The sequence below is a fragment of the Lycorma delicatula genome, chromosome 6 (genome assembly GCF_047948215.1).
Source record: "Lycorma delicatula isolate Av1 chromosome 6, ASM4794821v1, whole genome shotgun sequence".
NCBI lineage: Eukaryota > Metazoa > Arthropoda > Insecta > Hemiptera > Fulgoridae > Lycorma > Lycorma delicatula.
This window is the reverse complement of record NC_134460.1, coordinates 31,090,825-31,112,006: the sequence shown is the minus strand read 5'-3', so window position 1 is coordinate 31,112,006 and position 21,182 is coordinate 31,090,825. Positions and strand designations below refer to the sequence as shown.

General features: G+C 29.7%; 1 protein-coding gene across 1 annotated transcript in view; it reads left to right on the top strand.

Moving 5' to 3' along the window:
• The window catches only part of LOC142326490 (netrin-1-like), a 220,660-nt gene that overhangs the window by 141,155 nt on the left and 58,323 nt on the right, over positions 1 to 21,182 (top strand). Inside the window, exon 2 of the mRNA XM_075369070.1 lies at positions 2,534 to 2,683. Coding sequence (XP_075225185.1) covers positions 2,534 to 2,683 — 150 coding nt within the window. The remainder of the gene's footprint in view (positions 1 to 2,533; positions 2,684 to 21,182) is intronic.

The window sequence follows — 21,182 nt, the reverse complement described above, 5'->3', positions numbered from 1 at the left end:
AGGAAATTTATAATAAGTGAGTAGATCATGAAGTAAATAATTAAAATAGTTCTGTATAATACGTAAAACTATGTTATCTAAGCATCCTTTTTCTGTTTAGAGAAGGGTACACTCTTTTTGTTGGAGAGAAGAAGTCACCACTGGAAAGCATTTTTTTTGTGCATGTGTGGAAATATAAAATAGAATTTTTTTTAGTACATGAAAAGTCTGATCCTTGACTAGGATTCAATCCTGGAACTTTCCGGATGGAAGGCTAAAACCCTATTACATAACCACGAAGTTCAGCAAAGACCATCAAGAAATTCAATTTTTGGATACCCCAGTATGTACATATTGTAATAAAATAATAAAATTATGCCGAAAATTTTATAAGAAAATTTAATGTAAGATAATGTTGCAGTATATTCCTTAAGTTAAGTGTTACAGGTTTTTTATTGCCCAAATTAATAATCTCGCTGTGTTCGAAATAATTACCAGATATGGAAAGTTTTTTGAAGTAAATATTTTGATATTATAGTCTAGTGGTGAACGCGTCTTCCCAAATCAGCTGATTTGGAAGTTGAGAGTTCCAGTGTTCAAATCCTAGTAAAGGCAGTTACTTAAACGGATTTGAATACTAGATCGTGGATGCCGGTGTTCTTAGGTGGTTGGGTTACAATTAACCACACATCTCAGGAATAGTCGAACTGAGCCTGTTTAAGACTACACATCATTTACATTCATACATATCATCCTCATTAATCCTCTGAAGTAATAATTCAACGGTAATTCCCGGAGACTAAACAGGAAAAAGAAAGTAATATAAATAAGTATAGTATGCCTCTGTTTTCATACGTTTGATTAAAATTCCGAATTTATTAATTCTTTCTTATCATTTTTGGCATATCAGAAATTTTTGTAAAACTTTATCTTTTTTCTGATGGCTTTTTTTACCAGTAATCACGGTTAAAAAATATATGTAATGAAATTAGATTTTAGAAAAAATCTAAATAACCTTTAGACATTTAACAGTTAATTTTCCGTTAAAATTAGATTATGAAAAAAAATTACACAGTATTCTTTTATTTTTCTGTACCCTAAAAGCCATAAATATATAAATGAAAGATTATACTTGTATTTAAAAAAAAAGAAAACAGTATGTATACATAACAGAACATTATTACACAAAAAATTATACAGCTGTGTTTTATAGTTATTTGAATTGAATAAATTTCAACAGAAAAAAAGTCAAGAAAGCTCCCAGGATTGCAAAAAAAAATCTGGAACGTTTTGCGAAATTAAGAATTATAAGTTATTAAAAAAAAAAAATTAATAAACTGAGTTACGGAATTACTATGATAAATATGTATATGACATATTTCTAAAATAACTTGAAATCAGTGAAGTTAATACTGAAAAACTTAATGTTTCTATAAAAACTTTTCCCACAAAGTAAAGAAAATTAAATTTGAAAGAAAGAAACTGGAGATTCTTCATTTCCTCAGGTAGTAGTGAGAGATGGAAGGAGGGTCTATAAGGCTCAACTTACCTCGTAGGCGGCCGCGTGACAGTTGTTAGCTTTTTTAATGTATATGTTAACCGTAGTTTTACTGTATTTCATATTAATTGAGAGATCAAATTACATTTTCTGTAGAGACACAAAATTACAACTATATTATGGTTCCAGTTAAGTTGTAGCCGTAATTTTTCCCTTACTTTAAGTTGAAATATACATTTTTTTTTTAACTATAATTAACTGCATTTAATTTTGTAAGTTAATATTTCCTCGTATCTATTTCTACTTTATTTTGTATCTCTGTCCTTTGTAACATATTTTACCATATGTCATACATTTTTTTTTTTCATTAATTACTGTAATAATTTGTTTTATAAATTTCATAATAAATTTTCTTTATGATGTATATTGACGTATTTTATATTGTATTTTGACGTATGAATAAGATAGGAAAATACTCTTTGCAGATAACAATAGAAAGTGAGAATTAAACGTTAAAAGTGAAAAATTACTCCTACTCTAGTAAGAGTAATTTTATTATTATTATGTTAATGTAAGATAAAGAATTAATTAAAAGTAAATTAAATTGCCCAGTCATTCAGTGTGGATCGGATTGAACAGTCACAAAGAAATACGATGAAATGATACCATGCACTAATACTGGTAATGTAGTTGTCAATGTTCGCATATGCTGAGTACTGCGCTGTCAAGATGGAACGGTAGACATAACTAGACAACCACGATAAGCCTTTGTACATATCACTCATCAATTTATACTTCAGTATCATTTAATATGGAATATGAGTTTTTTTTTAATTTTTTCATTATCGTAGCGTGTTACTTAAGATTTTTTGTTATTGTTGAAAAACGCCAGAATTGAGTTGTAAAATACTTAAATTTCACTTTTTGTTCTTTTTCTTATTATCTGAATAAATTTTTTTTATCTTTTCAGAAAAATTTGAAAATAAGTAACATTTTTCGTTGATAAAATTATAAATTTAAAATGATTAATATCTGTTATTTCTTTCTTTTTTTCAGCATGCGATTGCCACCCAATAGGTGCATCAGGGAAGACATGCAATCAGACAAGTGGTCAATGTCCTTGTAAAGACGGTGTTACTGGAATTACTTGTAATAGATGCGCAAAAGGATATCAACAGAGTCGTTCTCATATTGCACCTTGTATCAGTAAGTTTATTAACAAAATTATTTCATAATTTATTATTTTAATCTTTTGTACGAGCCAAATAAATTTTTCTAACTTTTAATTACAAAAATAAAATTTTATAGGTAATTAAGTAAGAGTCACAAATTATATACATCTACCAATTTTTTTACTCATTACCAGTATAAAAGTTTTTTAACTTTTTATGAACTATTTGACATTGTAATAGCGATCGCTTATAAAATAAAAAAAAATTGGAAAACCTTTGATCAAAAAACTCAAAATAAATTAAAGAGAGAAGATTAACTTAGCAGTTAATGAGGGGAAATAATATTTTCGAGCTTCCTGTATGGGGGTAAATTCGAATTAGGTTGAAAAAAAATCAGAAAATATCATTTTCTTTAGTTTTTCTTTATTTGTTGAATACCAATTGATAAAATGAAATAAAATTAACAGAAAAGTGGATTGGGGAGTAAAATAAAGACTATCATTAATTTTATATTTATTATAAAGCGAGTTATTGAGTTTCGAACACAACGTTGAAGATTTAACTCGATTAATAAAAGCTGCGAGTGCTCTATAAAAAGTTCATGTACAGATAGGGTCTGCATTTTTAATAATGATGATTATCTATTTGATATTTGCTGATGCCCTTCTTTTTTCTTGTTCTATCTTTATTCTTCTCACTACCTGCATTTCATCCTTTCTTTCTATTCCACTCCTCCCTATTTTTCTTTGTTTTATAAGTTGCTATTAATAATAGTCATGCTGTGTTAAATAAAGGTTAATTTATTCAACGGTATTTTCGCCACTGTACTATGACAAGCCTCAGGCGGTAGTTATTTGCCGCTATAATTTGGGCCTGTTAAATGCAGAGCAGATGATCAAGACTGATATTTGGGCCGTTCTGCTGATATTTCACGGTTGGCCTGCAGGCTTTTAACCATATACTATACTGAATTCTAGTACCAAATACACAATTTGAAATATCATTAGTGTATTACTAGTTTAAAAGTTGCCACGTTTTAACCACATACCTTAAGTTTATTCAAACATACAGTAGATTTTTTTTTTAACGTTGTTACATTATTTTAGTTTACTTTAGTTTATTTTAGTTCAGTTTATTTTAGTTGTTTCAGTATTTTAGTTTAGTTGTTACTTTAGTTTACAATTCATTTTGGATCAGTTAAATATATTTGAAATATTAAAATGTTTATCTAAAGACTATTATTAATATTATTATTATTATTGTCGTGAATTAGTCATTAGTCGTAGATATAGCTTTATAATCAACTTCTAATTAATTGACTGATTTATCTGTTAAATATTCAAAAAAAATTTTGCTGCTGATCTATCCCTAATTGTGTATAAATGTTTGATACTTTTGACTAATATACAAAGAATGTATCACAAAGAATGTAACACTTTCAGGACATGTTCAATTGGTGAAAGAATAAAGAAGAAAAAAGAAGAAGAATAAAGAAGAAAGTTCATATAAACATAGATTTGAAAACACTTCATTAGCAAATGTTGGCTAGCGAAAGATTTCACCCTGATTTCTGCGGCTTCGGTAAAATTAAGTCAGTCTATAATTCTTGGAACCCAAGTTAAGATATAAATTTAGTGGTTTTGCAAATAAATCTGTTAACTATAAGCATTTTATCTGATGAACTACATTTTAATAACGCAACCAGAGGATGATTGAGTATCCTCCGGTCATATAAGATTAAATCGTTTTCCCTGTCTCACATGGTGATCAAAGTCTATACGACGAATAGACCCACTTCTTACGTACCTATTCTGTTTTAATATATAAAACGGCCTAATTTCATTAAAACGCACTAATTCAATCACTGTATTTTATGTGTCATTATTAACTAATAAAAGTTTATTCCAGTTTTACTCTATCCTCGTTTGAATTTGAAGGTATTGCTTATTAAAATTATTTACAGCAGCCGATTTGTAACTATGCCTAAATATCAGTTATCCTAACCCTTTCCAACTATTTTGAACCTATTATAATCCTTTTATAATCGTATTAGATTATAGTGCAGTGGCGGCTCGCGTATTGGCACTGTGGAAGTGCAGCACCCCCTATTTCCACTTGATATTATCGATAACATTTAATATAATGTCATTTTCTCCTTAATTTTTTCTCTATACTTGTTCAATATATAATCCTATATTCAAATTCTAATACTTTTTATATCAAAACGTGGACGCCAATGGTGGCTCGCGTATAGGCACTGCGGAAGCTTAATGTCAGTACCCATTCCCAGTTTATGAAAAAGATACAAAAATCTTTGTATGAAACTGTACGCTTTACAGTTCCAGTGGCGTAGTGTTTGGCTGTTATGCGCATACGCACATAGGAAGCTGCACGCATGATTGTAAGGGAGAGAGAGCACTATCACTTCTGCAGTGCCGACCCTGTCGTGCTGGTGGAAGGTAGTTTTTTTTACTCCGCGTGTGTATGGAACGTTCCTTGTTCGTTCCCTTTTCTAGTTTAGTCGGTGAAAGGAATATGAAAGCGGTTTAGTTGTTTTTTAGTAGTGGTTTTCAGAAGATGGCGGAAAGCAAGGGCTCTTTGATTGCCAAATCTATCCAAAAAGACTGTGGAAGAGCGACATCTCTGTCGCCCTTTCTATTTAGCTTCTCAGCTAAATAGTAAAAAGTAATTATGTATTTGTTTCTGTGTGCATAAAAATTTTAATTAAGCACCACTGAAGTATAGTGTTTTTAAGCGGACATTTTATTACGTTATTATTTAATAATACTAAAAAATATTATCTGTATTGACATTTTATTATTTATTCGGTTAAACCAACTACCAAGCACGTTTGCTTAAAAACTGTGTACTGTATTCTTGAATGTGGTAAAGTTAGAATTAGATTATTATCCTGTTTCAAGTTATTATATTTGATTCATTTCTTTTTCGGTTCTTTTATTTTACACGAGGGCGGTTCGGAAAGTAACCTCCGTTTGGCTACAATTAAAACACTGAATAAATAAAAATATTTCATTATGCAGAACTTAAAACTACAGTTTTTAACTATTTTTTGAACATAGTCGCTATTTAAATTCAAGCATTTGTCATAGCGTTTCGCTGATTTACAAATACCTTTTTCATACAAAGATATTTTCGCAGCACTTCGATAACAAATACGAACTTTAAAATGCCACGAAAGGTTGGGTAGGGATCTAGGCGGCTGAAATTTTTATGACAAATGCTATGTCAAATGCTTGAATTTAAATGGCGGCTGTGTTTAAAAGTGGTTAAAAGCTGTAGTTTTAAGTTGTATATAATAAAATATTTTTATCTATGCAGGTTTTTTTATTTATAGTCAAACGGAGGTTACTTTCCGAACGGTCCTTATAGAAAACTTATTTGTTTGTTTTGTAAAACTTAACCATGGCCTTGAAAAGGCCCAGGAAAAAATTTCCTACAGCAGCACCCCCACTAATTTTAGTTACGAGCCGCCACTGCTACAGTTAAATCTGTTATCATTTCTTTAACATTGATTTGTTTCTTAAAAATAATAAAAAATAAATAAATATTATTTAGTACGTACGTATTAACGCCACCGCAGCTACAGCTTTGTTTAAAAACAATATAGTCATTCGGATTTCGGTGGAAAATGGGCCGAAACAGATTCAAAACAGAATATAAATGGTTATTTATATTTATTTATTTTATAAATATAATTTAACCAAACTTAACCTACGCTCGCTTCGCTCGCTAACCTTGACTAATTAACACCGTAATTTTTCGAGTATTTTTTTAATAAATTCAGTAATTACAATTACTTATTATTTAAATAATCAAATTGCAATAATTACTGAATTTATTAAATAAATACTCAAAAAATTACGGTGTTAATTAGTCAAGGTTAGCGAGCGTAGGTTAGGTTTGGTTAAATTATATTTATAAAATTAATATTTATTTATTTATGTTAAACTCTATATCGGCCCTTTTTCCACCGAAATCCGATTGACTACTTTGTTTTTAAATAAAGCTGTAGCTGCGGTGGCGTTAATACGTAAGTACCTATTATTTTTACGTGTCTTTATCCTTGATTTTCATATCTCTTTTTCATTAACACCTGTAATTATTAGTTTTAGTGCAACGTCTGTTAATCTGTTCTTTTCAAATAAATACATTTAAGAAAGTCTTGTAACGGATATCTTTTATAAGATAACTTTTATAATTCAGTTGTATTCTATTTGCAACAGACTACTTTATGCTAATTTTATATATTTAATTAATTCTTATGTAATTTATAATTGCCTTAAATTTGTAGATTTAAAGTAAATTATTCTTCCTCTCAGCACCTAACGCTGACGCCTAACATCGTCTTTTATAGTAAGGTTGGTTTTTTTTTTTAATATATTCTTTTAGCTGCAGCTACGTTTTGAATTTAAAATTAGAATTTCATATATTTTTTCTTTTTTTTAAGTTAAAATTAACTTTCTGGGAACTTGACAAAAACAACTATGATTCTCCAGTAATTGATGTACACCACTTATATAATTGTATGGTGTACTAGTAAAAATAAATCAACGTGTCTAGATGTTAGTTTATCTGCTTGTATACTTTGCTTGTACATATTTATCGGCTGGTTTCTTTTTTACACTAATTAAAATATCATTAGCTCTAATTAAAAAATCTGTTAATTTGCATGAAAAGATATATATATATATATATATGTTATTATAAGCTAATTTGTAATTCAATTAAGGTGCTTTTACCAACTATTAATATACTATACATTAATAAATATGAGGCCTACCTAATATTTATTTGTTTATTAAAAGCCTCCTTTAAATCTTACGTTCATCAAAAGTTTATATAATATTCTCCAATTTAAAATTAAATAAAGGTGCTTTGAGTCACTTTTACTTCCACTTCTATTTTTTAAGTAATAATCAACGGTTATTACTTAAAAATATTACTCTTATTCTGATTAGCCTCTACAGTTATAACTAAGAAACTTTAGTTTAAATTGAAGATTAAATGGTTTTGTGATATCTAAATCAGAAAATGCTGTGGAAATTTAAAATTACTTATCTATTTACATCCCGTTATTAATTATGTATGGTTTTTGAGCATATTATATAACATCTTTTTTTTATATTAAGCGACTTATTTCTCCAAAGGAAGAGAATAAATTAAATTAAGATATTTTGAATTACTTTTTTTTATATTACAAAATAAATTTTTATGCCTATTTTTCTACAGTGACAAACCTTCTTATCTTCCTTAACTGCGACATCACTTCAGTTGGATCTCACCTCTTGTACTGATACCGTGATCCCTGATTTTAAAAAAGCCTTCGACAGGGTTGGCCACAATATTTTGTTAATTGGTTCCTCAAATAGCTTGATAACCTTCATTTAGCTGTTATTGAAAGGGTAGTTCCTGATATGTGTGTATATATATATATATATATATATATATATATATATATATATATATATACACAGTTTAATGTATATATATATATATATATATATATATATACACAGTTTAATGTATATATATATATATATACAGTTTAATGTATATATATATATATATATATATATGTACACACATACATACATATATCTTTTGTTAAAAACAAAGCATGTCAAAGCGATAAATAACATTTTAAGTTTAAAGGCGCTATTTATAATAATATTATCGAATGAATATTTCAGGAAGGTGCTAATAATTAGATCTTAAATGCCTTTAAAAAAAAAGTTCCGTAAATTTAATATTACTCAATTTAATAACTTAAAAAGATATAATTGTCCCTTTAAATTTTATATAGACTTGTTATGTGACAATTTCCATAAGATTATGTTTTTCAATAACTAAATAATGTATTAATTATTTTTTTGATTCTTCCGAATTCATTTTATTTATTACCTTGGCTAAGAACATTGTAGAATGACAGAGTAACTTTTTATTCACACATTACTTATTTTTAATGAACTGAATGTAAAGATGTAAATTTGTTTTTCGATATCTGATTTTATTTAAATAAAACTTGTTGTAGACGCTTGCTAATTGGTTTTAAATACAGATTCGGTAGAGAAAGCATTTTTTCTTTTATATCAATTGTTTTCTTTCTTCAGTCTCTCTATGTTTACTCTATTGTTTTATAAACTTATAGTTATGTGAATAAGTCTTATTTTATTGATGTCAACCATAGGTATTTATTGATAAAGTAGATTAAGGTAAATAAATCCACCGGGTTGGTCTAGTGGTGAACCCAAATCAACTCGTCTTCCCAAATCAGCTGATTTGGAAGTCGAGAGTTCCAGCGTTCAAGTCATAGTAAAGGGAGTTATTTTATACGGATTTGAATACTAGATTGTGGATGCCGGTGTTCTTTGGTGGTTGGGTTTCAATTAACTACACATCTCAGGAATGGTCGTACTTTAACTGGACAAGACTACACTTCATTTTCATTCATATATATCATCCTCATTCATCCTCTGAAGTAATCATGACGGTGGTTCTGGGGACTAAACAGGAAAAAAAGAGAGAGTGATTAGGTAAATTGTCTAGTTTCTCTTGATAGGTTTCATCTGTTTTATATTGTTTATTTTTTTTTTTTTCATTTTGACGTGTTTGTTTTAGATTTATTCTGTAAACCACTTTTCATTTATAAATAAATAAATATGTATAATATTTATCTTTCATACAAATGATCATATTTCGGTTACATCAAATTCGTCAGATGCTTTGTAAGAAGCTTAGATTTAACACTAAAGACATCTACAATAAGAAGAATCGCTCCAAGATCGCGAAATTGATATTTTTCAACTATCAATTGATACTTTAGGAGATATGTGTAGATTAAAAACCATTAATATTTTAAAAAGCGTAATGGTTATTTGATATTTTAGACGGTATCTCAGAATGGATTTCACAACAAGATAGTGATTTTTAATCTTAATGGATTTTAGTCTTATGAAGATTAAAAAATATTAATTTTTTAGATGATATTAATGAAACTATTAATCTTAAATGAAACTGAAACATTACACCTAATCGGTCTTGAAAACATCCTTAAGATCGAAAGAACCTTACCTAGTACGTAAGGAAATCCATGATCCAAAGGTTACAGAGAAAGGATACAGACTGAGGTCTAACAAGGAGATCTACCAAAATCAAGAAGACCTAGAAACAGGGATAAGGAAAAGAAGGTTAAATTTCTTGGGACATGTGATCAGGATGGACCCAAACAAATTAAGTAAACAAATTTCTGACAAGCTGTGGAATGTGAAAAGTAAACCTAATTACCTGAAACTGTTGGAAAAGAACCTCCAAAGGATAGGTTTGAAAGAAGACTGTTACAATAGAGATAACTTCCGAAGAATAATTTACAATATAAAAGTTCTTGTGGTAGAAGAAAAGACAAGAAAAAATGGATAGATGAGCTAAAACAAAGCTATTCGGAAAAAAAAGAGAAACGCTTGGAATAAAAGAAAAGAAGCTAGAAAGAAGAATGATATTTGCGTGGTTTTAAGTTGTTTTTTTACATAAAGAAAATATATTTTTCCTTTGTACTAAAGGAAATTGAATGAAAAATTTAATTTAAACTGATAGTTGAAGTTTAACATACCATTAAGGAAGTAACGGTTATGCCAGTCACGCAAAATACAGCTCTTAAATTCAGCCAAGGTTAGAGCTTCAGTTTTTTACTTTTTATAACTTTTTTTGATTAATATTCTTTTAATATATTTATTAAATCCATGTAATCTTAAAAATAATTTTTCTAAAATTCAAATTTCTACTCATTTTTATTTTATTTGTAATTCTGTACATTATGATCTTTGTACTAAGTTAACTGTTTCATACTATTCTATTATTTCTTTGTTTATTTTTATTATTTATGAAGTATAATTCCTCATAAGAAACTATAACCCAGAGTTTAACTATTTTTCTTTCTCTACCTCATTTATTTGGCTTTTTTAATTCTTAATGATATAACTTATATCTAATGATAATTTTTTTTGTTCACTTCTGAGAAGAGAAATATAAAACATTAATACACACACATACACACACACACACACACACACACACACACACACACACACACACACACACACACACAAACAAGTTGAAACATTTAAGAAGGATTTTACTGTAAATCGTGAGGCAGGACCAAAAGAACTGGCGGGACTTTACCTTTTTGTTGCATGAGAGTGTTTGTTGTTATATAGCACAACACTAGCACGGAGTCACGACACTTAACAGTGCTTCCTTTTATCTATACCAACATACCGCTTGTTACACTTCCATTATTTATTATATACCTTGTGTCTACATGCAACATGTTGTACAAGACATTTTATCCACTATTGCAATTCCTAACTTGTACCATAACACACCTCGTTCTGGTAGCACGCAACAGCTAAAGGAGGATGTATATTAAAAAACTAAGATGGTAAAAAATATATAAACTAATGTAAATTAATCTAAATAGGAAATGATTGTAGCTAATGGAACAACTGATTGATTATATTCTAGTTTCTTTTCATCTTTATTTCTATATGCAGGAAAAAAGTAAACATTAACTGCGACTAGATTTTACAATTATTCTAGTATAACCGTCAAACTATTCAAGTGCAACAGATCAAATTGGAACAAAAAATGTTCAAAATTATCAAGAAAAAGATATTACTTTAAATATAAGATTAAATGTCCATTTTGATAGTTAAAAACCCATCATTTAAAAATGCTTAGGAAATAGTATACGTAAATAATTGTATCACAAATTTTTATTTTATTACAAATTACTAGGTGCAGGGCGTACCGTAGACACGCCTCCGCAGCTAGGCCCTCCGTGCGGGTTGCCCTGGCGGGCGGCGTCTCTGAATGGGATTATTAGATGTCCAAAATTGATTACCTTGTGTAAATATATATATTTTTTTTGAATGATGAAAATTGATAAAATGAAAGTTAGAAATTTAACTCTAGAAATTGATACTAACGAATCGGAATTTTCCGCTAGTGATCGGTACATTCCGGTGGGTACTTTTTGATCATAGTTAATTATTTCATGAAGAAAAACAATCATATAAATAAATAAAAAATATGTAAAAAAATATAAAACACCACTCTTAAATTAAACATGTAAAAAATAATTTTACGACGGTATCTCAGAATGCATTTGACAACAAGCTCTGATATGTAAGATTATGTAAAATTTATAGCTTTAGATTATAAAAATTTGATGTTTCTGCCAATTTTTTTTTTATGCGTGTTTGCTCCCCACTTTTTAGGCCATTCATCACCATAAGAAAAAATTTGCAAAAATATAACATTTTTAATTTGTAGGTGTGACTTTGATATAATCTTACATATCACCATCAAAGCTGGTTGTCAAATCCATTCTGAGTGGATTTTAATTACATTACATTTTAGTGCGTTTAATTTAAGAGTGATTTAATTTTTTTTATTTTCTGCTTTTTACTGCATTTAATATAATAGTTATTCTTAAAAAGTTTTTTTAATATATTTTTTACTTTTTAGTCTTCATAAGTCTATACTTTACAGCTGCGCTAGCGCACAGGTTTGAACGTATTTAGCGAAAGATCACATCGGTATGTTTTTTACGGTGGGTGAATGCAATCAAAACAGAGAGCTAAACGATTTAATTTCCGGTTAACCAAGGTCCGGTTGATCAAAAGTATACCCAATGCGTTAAACAGTCAGCGCTCTTTAACAGTTTGCTGATAAATAAACCGTTTGAATCGTTAAAATCGGACTAGCGGTTGCCGATATATTACGGTGGCACCTCCATCGCAGCTCCTCCCCGATTTCCAAACGGCACCCCAGGGGCATTTGAATATATCAGCCGAAAGATACCACTGGGAGTGGAAGAAGGGTTGAAAAAAATTTCAGAGCGCTAGGACGGACCGTTTTCGAGATATTTGCGATTTTCGTCCGAAAATTCAGATCCGATTAAGAAGTACTAAATTTTCCCAAAACTTACATATGTATATTTCGCGTATACGTACGGTATATCGATATATAATAATATAACAAGTATTCACGTGACCAACATGAGACATGTACTAACGAATCGGGATTTTCCGCTAGTGATCGGTACATTCCGGTGCTAAGCTAAGGGGGGCGCACACATAGACACACACCAATCCCGTTTAGTAGGGTAGGATAAAAAATAAATGAAAAAATTAATAAATAAACAATTCACGTTATAAAAGGAGTACTTCAACGGTGTTAATAAAATAATAAACAAAAAAGAAAAAATATATTAAAATATGCTTTTCTTCAAAAAATAGATTATATGAACAAAATAAAATATAAAAAACTATTCTTACTAGAAAGTAAAACATAATTTTGTTTTCAGAAAACTACTTTTCAAAAAATTACTCTCACGAAATTACTTTTAAAAAAAAATTATTTACCCATAATTAACAAGAGATAAATATTAAAAATTAAAAAAAAATGACTGCCGAAAAAAAACATTGCTGACAAACACTGCTCTTTTTGTTCTGGTTTGGTTCCGTCGTGATTTTGTATTAGACTAGCGAATACCCCGTTTGAATTTTAAAAATCGGAAGATTGGTTGCAATGATATAACAACATTTCCGAATAACCATGATCTATTAGATCGAGTGTACCTGATACGTACAAAAGTTGGCCAACTTACTAACAAACATCCCGTTTGAATTTTGAAAATCGGTTGATTGTGAGCACCCTATTGCAGTTCCCAGAACAGCGCTCCAGGGGCAACCCCTTTGTTACTAGTTGATGGCGATGATTGGCTTCGCACGAGGTGCTCGCATCACCTCACTCTAGCCTCACACGCAGACCCCACGAGAAGCTGGTTATTATTAAACAGAAATTTTTGAATTTATTTAACGTGAATTAAATTTTATTATTTTTGTAATATTATTCATTTGATTGATTCATTTGAATGATGAGTCATTCAGTTCAAACCTAACTCACACAGTGATAGAGGCTCACAGTTCACAGTTCATTCATTCAATTCTTTAAAGTTTGTGCTACAACCGGGAGATCTCTATTTATATAGTCTGTGGTACTTCCGGGAACGTAAAGATTCCAACGCGGTCATAATTTCAATCGGTTCAGCCGTTGAGCTGCTACGATGAAACAAATATACATATACCCTAACTACTCTATACCCCTTTTTAGCATGTAATAATAAAAAAGAGCGGTTCACGCTCTAATTTCATTAAAAAGCATAAGATTTTTAAAAGTAATGTTCTTGAATGCAAAATTATATTTTACTTTTTAGTACAACTTGTTTTTGTTATTTATTTTTTTGTAAGAAAAACATGTTTTAAAAATCTTTTTATTTTCTACTTTTAGTCATAATTAAATAAAATGTAATAAAAATTATGTTTCAAATTAAATTCTCTTATGTTTTAAAATTTCGTAAAATGATTTTACCACAATTTTTTTTTTTTAATTGTTAAACAATTTCTGTTTATCCTCCGAAACCATCGTAAGGTAATACTTGAGAGAATGAATGAGGATGATATGTATGAATGCAAATGAAGTATAGTTTTGTACAGTCTCAGGTCGACCATTCCTGAGATTTGTGGTGAATTGAAACCCAACCACCAAAGAACACCGATATCCACGATCTAGTATTCGAATCCGTATAAAGGTACCTGCCTTTACTAGGATCAGGTAGCTGTTGAAGCCACCTGATCTACTCATACTGAATCGACAGTCAAAATCTATCTGATCGATAGCCACATTTTATCGATTAGCTCCCTTCATTAAGTTGCTCCCTTTGTATCTCTGACAACTTATATATAAATGTTCTTTATATGACATTAACAATGGAATATTGTATAGTCACCCGAATTACATTGCTGTGTAAACTTTCACCATTGTGTGACGACGGGAAATGAGTCTAATTAAGGTTGCAAGATTTGAGGACATGGTTTAACCATTGTAAATAAAAAAAATCCTTTCGGCACGCCCGAAGGCGGAGGTAGATTTTACCGGTGCTAAGTAGGGGACAAAAAAGGTTTCCATCTTAAAGTAAAGAAAAATTTCAAATTTACTTAATACGATAATGGTTGCTTGTGAAAAAAAGGTTTCACATGTTTAGCATAAGACAAGTCACATCTTCTTACAATTCCAGCAACATTTTGGTCATCCCTTGTTGAAGGTGTTGGTCATATGAAAAATCGTTTCAGACAAAATATTTAATTAATGTTTAGAGGACTAACGACCACTTTAAACTGATTCGATACTGTGCCTATTAGGGAGGTATGATTTTTTTGTCTTCAAACCCTATTTTTTCAACTCCCTGGGCCAGTGGTTGGTGATATCAAAAAACTTTACTTACATAAGTTTTAGCCCTTAACCAAAGAATAGTAAGAACTTTAAACGAATCCGATATTTTACTTAATGAGAAAGTTAAAGCTATGTTTTGTTTTTTCGAAAAAGCCCCCATTTTCACCCCCATGGTTCAATTTTGGCCGTTAATGAACTCGACTAAAATTTTGAGACGAGTTATTTTTAAGGAACAATTGAAATTAACTTTCTTATGAAATCTACTTAAAAAGTATGTAATAAAAGTAAACATATATTAACATATCTTGTCCTTTCAGCTAAATCACATCGACAACTGAGATGATTTTTTTAGGTAAAATTAATTTTTCCGGTAGGTAATTCCAAAACACAATACATAATAAATATTGTTAATTTGTCAATTAATATTTATTATTTATTCACTTACGTATTCATTTATTTTTTTAATAAATAATTTTGTTGTTGTTATAAGTTCCTTAGTATCTTCTGATGATTGTAAAAATCGAATGACTAAGTAATTTTAGATTTTAAGGAAAAGGTTTTGTAAAATTTTTTAGTATTGTTTTCCCCCATTTATTTTAGTAAGTTTCTATTTTTATATAATTAAATTACCAGTATTTCTGCAGCTTATAAAGAAAGTCATGAAATTAAGACATTAGAAGTAAAACAGTAGCTTGAGTTTCATCTACAATAAAAAATGTAACTGCATAATTGAAGTGGTAACTACTTCTCTTCTCTATAACTTCAAGTGTACGTTTATTGTTGTTTAACCAGTAAGAGCATCGGGCAACGGTGAGCGTGAACAAAACAGATAAATCTTTACCACTGTAATGATATGTGTGTTTAACGTGAAGGAAAGAGTAAGCAGATGTTGATAGCTGTATAGATTAAAACAAGATTATATTAAACGGAGTTTTACCTTCTGATGGAGTTGATTGAGTTGACTGTACTCAATTTCTATTCTTCTCCACGCCACCAAAAAAAAATATAGTAAACGCTCGAACAAATTTTTGAAATACGCATCATTTCACACGTTCTTCTATACGTTATTATAAACAACAAACCTTTCACCTCTTCTCTTCTACTCTTACACGTTTCCTACACGCTAACAATAAAAAAAAAAAAAAAAAAAAAAACATTAATCTGTACGATTAAAATTTTCTAATTGTTCCTTTTTGGAAAAATTTAAGTAGTTTAAATTCTTCAATTGATAAAATTAATGGGAAATAATAAATTGACAAAAATATAATTCTTGGTTACGATTCCGTGAAGTAGTATTAGGATGGTAGTTTAAATAATTGAAACATTTTATATTACGAACGTGTTAAAATTGGAAGGTTTTTATATCGAAAGATTCTGAAATGTTTTATCAATAATTTTTTAATTGCTTATAAGTTATTATCTTGCATCAGCGCTTCTTGACATATCCACGATTTAATAACGTTCACTTAGTTGTACAAGGTAATAAAACGTTGTATCATTTTCCAATAATTAGATACATCTTCGTTCATCTTTCTAGATTCAAATCCTAGTAAAAGCAGTTACTTTTATACGGATTTGAATACTATATCGTGAATACCGGTGTTCTTTGGTGGTTGGGTTTCAATTAATCACACATCTCAGGAATGGTCGATCTGAGACTGTACAAGACTTCATTTACATTCTTACAAATATTCTCATTTATCCTGTAAAGTAATACCTTACGATGGTTCTGGAGGCTAAACAGAAAAATAAATTATAAAGGTTGTAAAATGAAGAACTGTAGTTTCGTGGTTAAATACACTGGGAATAATCGATTATATAACAAAGAACGAGTCTTTAAACTGCTATAAACTCAACTAGGTATGGCTAAAGATGTTTATTGCACTAAATGCTGTAGTTTTAAGTTTTGGTCTTGTTATAAATAAATAAAAATTTCTCTTTAACGCTCGAGAACGTTAATAAAAATGATTTAACTCCATTAAAAAGTTATTTATTATTTTTATTCTAATCTATTGAATTAATATACTCGTGAACTGTTTATTTGGAAAGAGTTCGTAATAACTATAATTAAAAAGAAAATATTTAAGTAATGATACAGGTATATTTTATAATATACAAATTAAGCACTATCGTAGTCTTTGTACAGAAATATAGTATTTACAATAATATCTGGAATCCTTTCCGGTAAGATTAAAAGTTTTCGGTATGGTGTCTTGGAATGAAGGTTTCACACCGTAGTAAATGTTTATGTAATACAGAATATTAATTAATACTGACTTCATGATTAAATTTTATATTTTCACTTTCTGTTGAGTAATACATACAAATAAATCACAACTGTTATTTGTGGGTAACTTTTGTCTAATATGCAAGCACTCCATGTAATGAAAAAGGTGGTCACTAACTCCAAGGCAGGAGGTTATAGCATCTATATGTAGCTTACAGCATCTGCGATCTTACACTGTATATGACTAAAGCTTTTCCCGTGTATAAATCTGTTGTTATTAAAATAATAATTACTATTGTATTTTCTGCTAAGAACACTACGATTTCTATGATGAATACTGTTTACCTTTCTTAGCTTCATTCTTTTATCACACGTTGACGCATTTTGAAATTACTGTTAATTTTTATATAGCGTTTAGTCAATGCCCCTCCCTATATTTGACGTCATGCCTTATCTGGCCTTCTTGTTTATTTGTTATTATATATTATTACTTATATTTCTTTAAATTTATGTTTTTTTTTATTTTTACTAGCAGACCCGGCAATGCGCCGCTATTGCTAGATTTGAGTATATATATATATATATATATATATATATATATATAAATAAATGAACACAAATGAAAGTGTGATAAAACATTAACAAAATGAACATTACGGAACTTCACAAAATTTAACCTTTCCTTTTTACCCTTTCTCTCTTTCCCCTTTTCTTTTCCCATTTTCATTTTTACCACATTCTCTTTCTCTTTCCCGTCTTCCCCTCTCACTTCCCCAAATTTCCCCATTTCTATATCCTTTCTCCTCTTTCTCTTATTGCCCTTTCCCCCTTTCCTCTTCTCTTTTCTCTCCTTTCCCATTTCCATTTCCTTTCCCCGTTTTCCCCTTAATTATTTTTTCCAATTTTCCCTTCTTCCCTTTTTAGCTTCTTCTCTTTTACCTTTTTTGATTTTTCCTTTTGTCCCTTTTTCCCCGCGCGTAAATCGGTCCCGTAGTTTTTTTAGTATTTAGTGGACACACATATCGGAAACATTGAAATGGAGTCGTAAAATATTTAGTATAGCGCGTGTGCTTTTACGTCCAACAGATAGAGCTGTTTTAAAAAAAACATGTTTTTACCTGTCACAGGTGGGACATCTTGGGTGTATAAATAGTAGGTATATCAAAATTCGCGCGTATCTGAATGCAACGTTGTGTCAAAATCTCAAAGCAATCGGTGAAGAACTTTGGGAGATTTAAGATTTTGAACAAACGAACATTTACATTTTTATTTATATAGATTATATTTGTCAATAACAATTAAACAAGGAGAAGGCCTCTTATCTGGCCTAATGCCTTAATAATGTCAAATGGAGGAAGGGGCAGTGACTAAATGCTATATAAAGATTAACAGAGATTTAAAAGTATCAGTACAAGTTCTAAAAATAAAGTGGTTCCGAAACGCATCAACTTTTGATAAAAGAATGAAGCTAAGAATGTAACAGTACTCAATATACAAAGTATAAATCTGTTTCATTTCTTTTATATATTTATTTTTTTAAATAGATATTAAAAGTTTCAAAAATAAATAAATGTTAAATTGCCCATGCCATTGAGTATACTTAAAATGTACAGGATAAATTTGTTTGAGCCCAATGTACTGAGTCAATATAAATAGTATTTTAATTAAATAGTTTAATCTTTAGTAAGCATAAATTTCTTATAAAATATAAATACCAGCCTTTCGTAGTACAACGCAAATCTTTTACACGACTGCCCAAAAAGGAAGTAATGTATAGGGCGAGCAACATAAAACCTAACCCATAATAAAACCGCTACCCAACACTATTTATGAAAGACTCTCACACAACTAGCGTGACTAGTGGATGTATATGTTACTACTGATTGTTATTGCCGTTTGTCAGGTGGTTACGTGTCACTGCAGTATACGTTTTGTTGTAGTCAGTTGTGTTTGTATAAAATGTCTTATTCAATCCAGGAGAGGATAGCTGTAGTTGAGGCTTATATTCGTTCTCAATCGTTTGAAGAATCACGTCAAGTATTCGTAGAAAAATTTCCGAATGCCTGTATTCCAACGAAAAGTAGCATACACGATTTAGTTAAAAAATGGAGTAGAACAGGTTCGGTTTCAAATGCAAAACGAAATAGGTAACTTTCCGTTAGAACTCCATAGGCCATTGCCGATATTGAAAGGAGAATTACTGACAATCAAAAAAAGTTACTACGCAAGTTATCCCAAAAATCTGGTGTTAAATACACATCTTGTATTAGAATTCTTCCTGAATTAAAATTGAAACCATACCGCCTTACAACTGTGCAACTGAAGGAAACAAACAGAAACGACTTGATTACTGCAACTGGCCTCTCGAAAACATTGTTGATGGACAGATAGAGTTGTCCACTTGCGATTTTTTTCCTTTAGGGCTACTTAAAGGAGAGAGTTTATGCATGTAATCCCTACAATATTGATGAACTGAAGGTGAACATTCAACGAGAAATCAACGCAATGACAACAACATTTTACGTCAGACGACTCTCAATATGATCAGTCGAGCATAAAAGTGCACCAATGCCCAGAGTGGTTATTTTCAACATCTTTTACAATGATAAGGTAAATAAATGCAATATTTAAATTAGGTTTTATGTTTTTCTTATTTAATGTATCCGTATCATTCATAAAATTTCATTCCCACACAACCTACCGCTTCTGAGCGGTTACGTTATGGGTTCGGTTTTATGTTGCTCACCTGTTATTTAAGCTGTATGTATGTATGTTTGTTCCACCTTAGCAGCTGAACGGCTGAACTGATTTAGATGTATGACCCGGCTGGGCTTGAATTTTTACGTTACCGGGAGTGTCATAAGCTATATATATATATATATATATATATATATATATATATATACTTGTATACACAGTGTTCCGGGACGTATTCGCCGAACTTCAGGGCACCAAAATGAGCAAAAAAGATCATATCGACATAAATCCTATTTTCTTTGCTTTGCTTCTGGATGCCATTTTGTTATTTTCAACAAAAAGTTTATTTCTCAGGAACGGGTAAACCTACTTTAATTAAATTTGGCAAATTTAAGACTAGTTTCTTGCTCTAAAAAATAAAAAAAATTGAAAACGTCATCTTAAAAAATTGTAAAATGGCGGCCATCTTATATTTTTATCTTCACTATCTTTGTAATTATTTGTTTGATCAAATTTTTACTTATTTATTAAGCGTTTTATTTTCAACAAAATGACACCTCATTTGTAAAAACCGGTTGATAACCATTCCAGTTATTAAGACAATACCCGGTAGTATGCTTGCGCACCATAATGCAATCTGATAATTTTTTGGCTGTCTTTATTTCCTCCAGTAAATGTAATATAAATTATAAATAATAATAGTAAATTATTAAATATAATTTAATAATAAAAAAAATTATCACTTTCCTTTTTCAAAATTCAACGGGGTATTTGCTAGTATAATACAAAATCACGATGAAGTAAACCAGAACAAAAATTAATTAATTAGATGATATATTCCGAAATGGACCTTATTACACGACTGCCCAAAAAGGAGTATAATGTATTTTGGGTGTACGCGTGTATGTTCCTATGTAGCAGCTTAACGGCTGAACTGATTAGGTGTAGACCCCGCGTTGGAATCCTTACGTCATAGGCTATTTAAATATGTATATGTTTAAATAGATTTAAATAAATTGGAAAAAAAAATTATACTATAAACTAAATTTTCACCCGCACGCTCTTTATTTATATTAAAGAGCAATGTTTTTCTTTGGGAGTCTTATTTTTAATTTTTAATATTTATCTCTTGTTTTCTAAATGTATTTAAAAAAAAGTTATTACAGTTATCTTTGAAAATTATTTTCTAATGTTTAAATCTAATGAAAGTCAACGATACCTTTATTCAGTTGACTAATTTTTAAACATTCCTAATTTCTTTTAAATGACTTTAAATAAATTAATTATTTTAAAACTT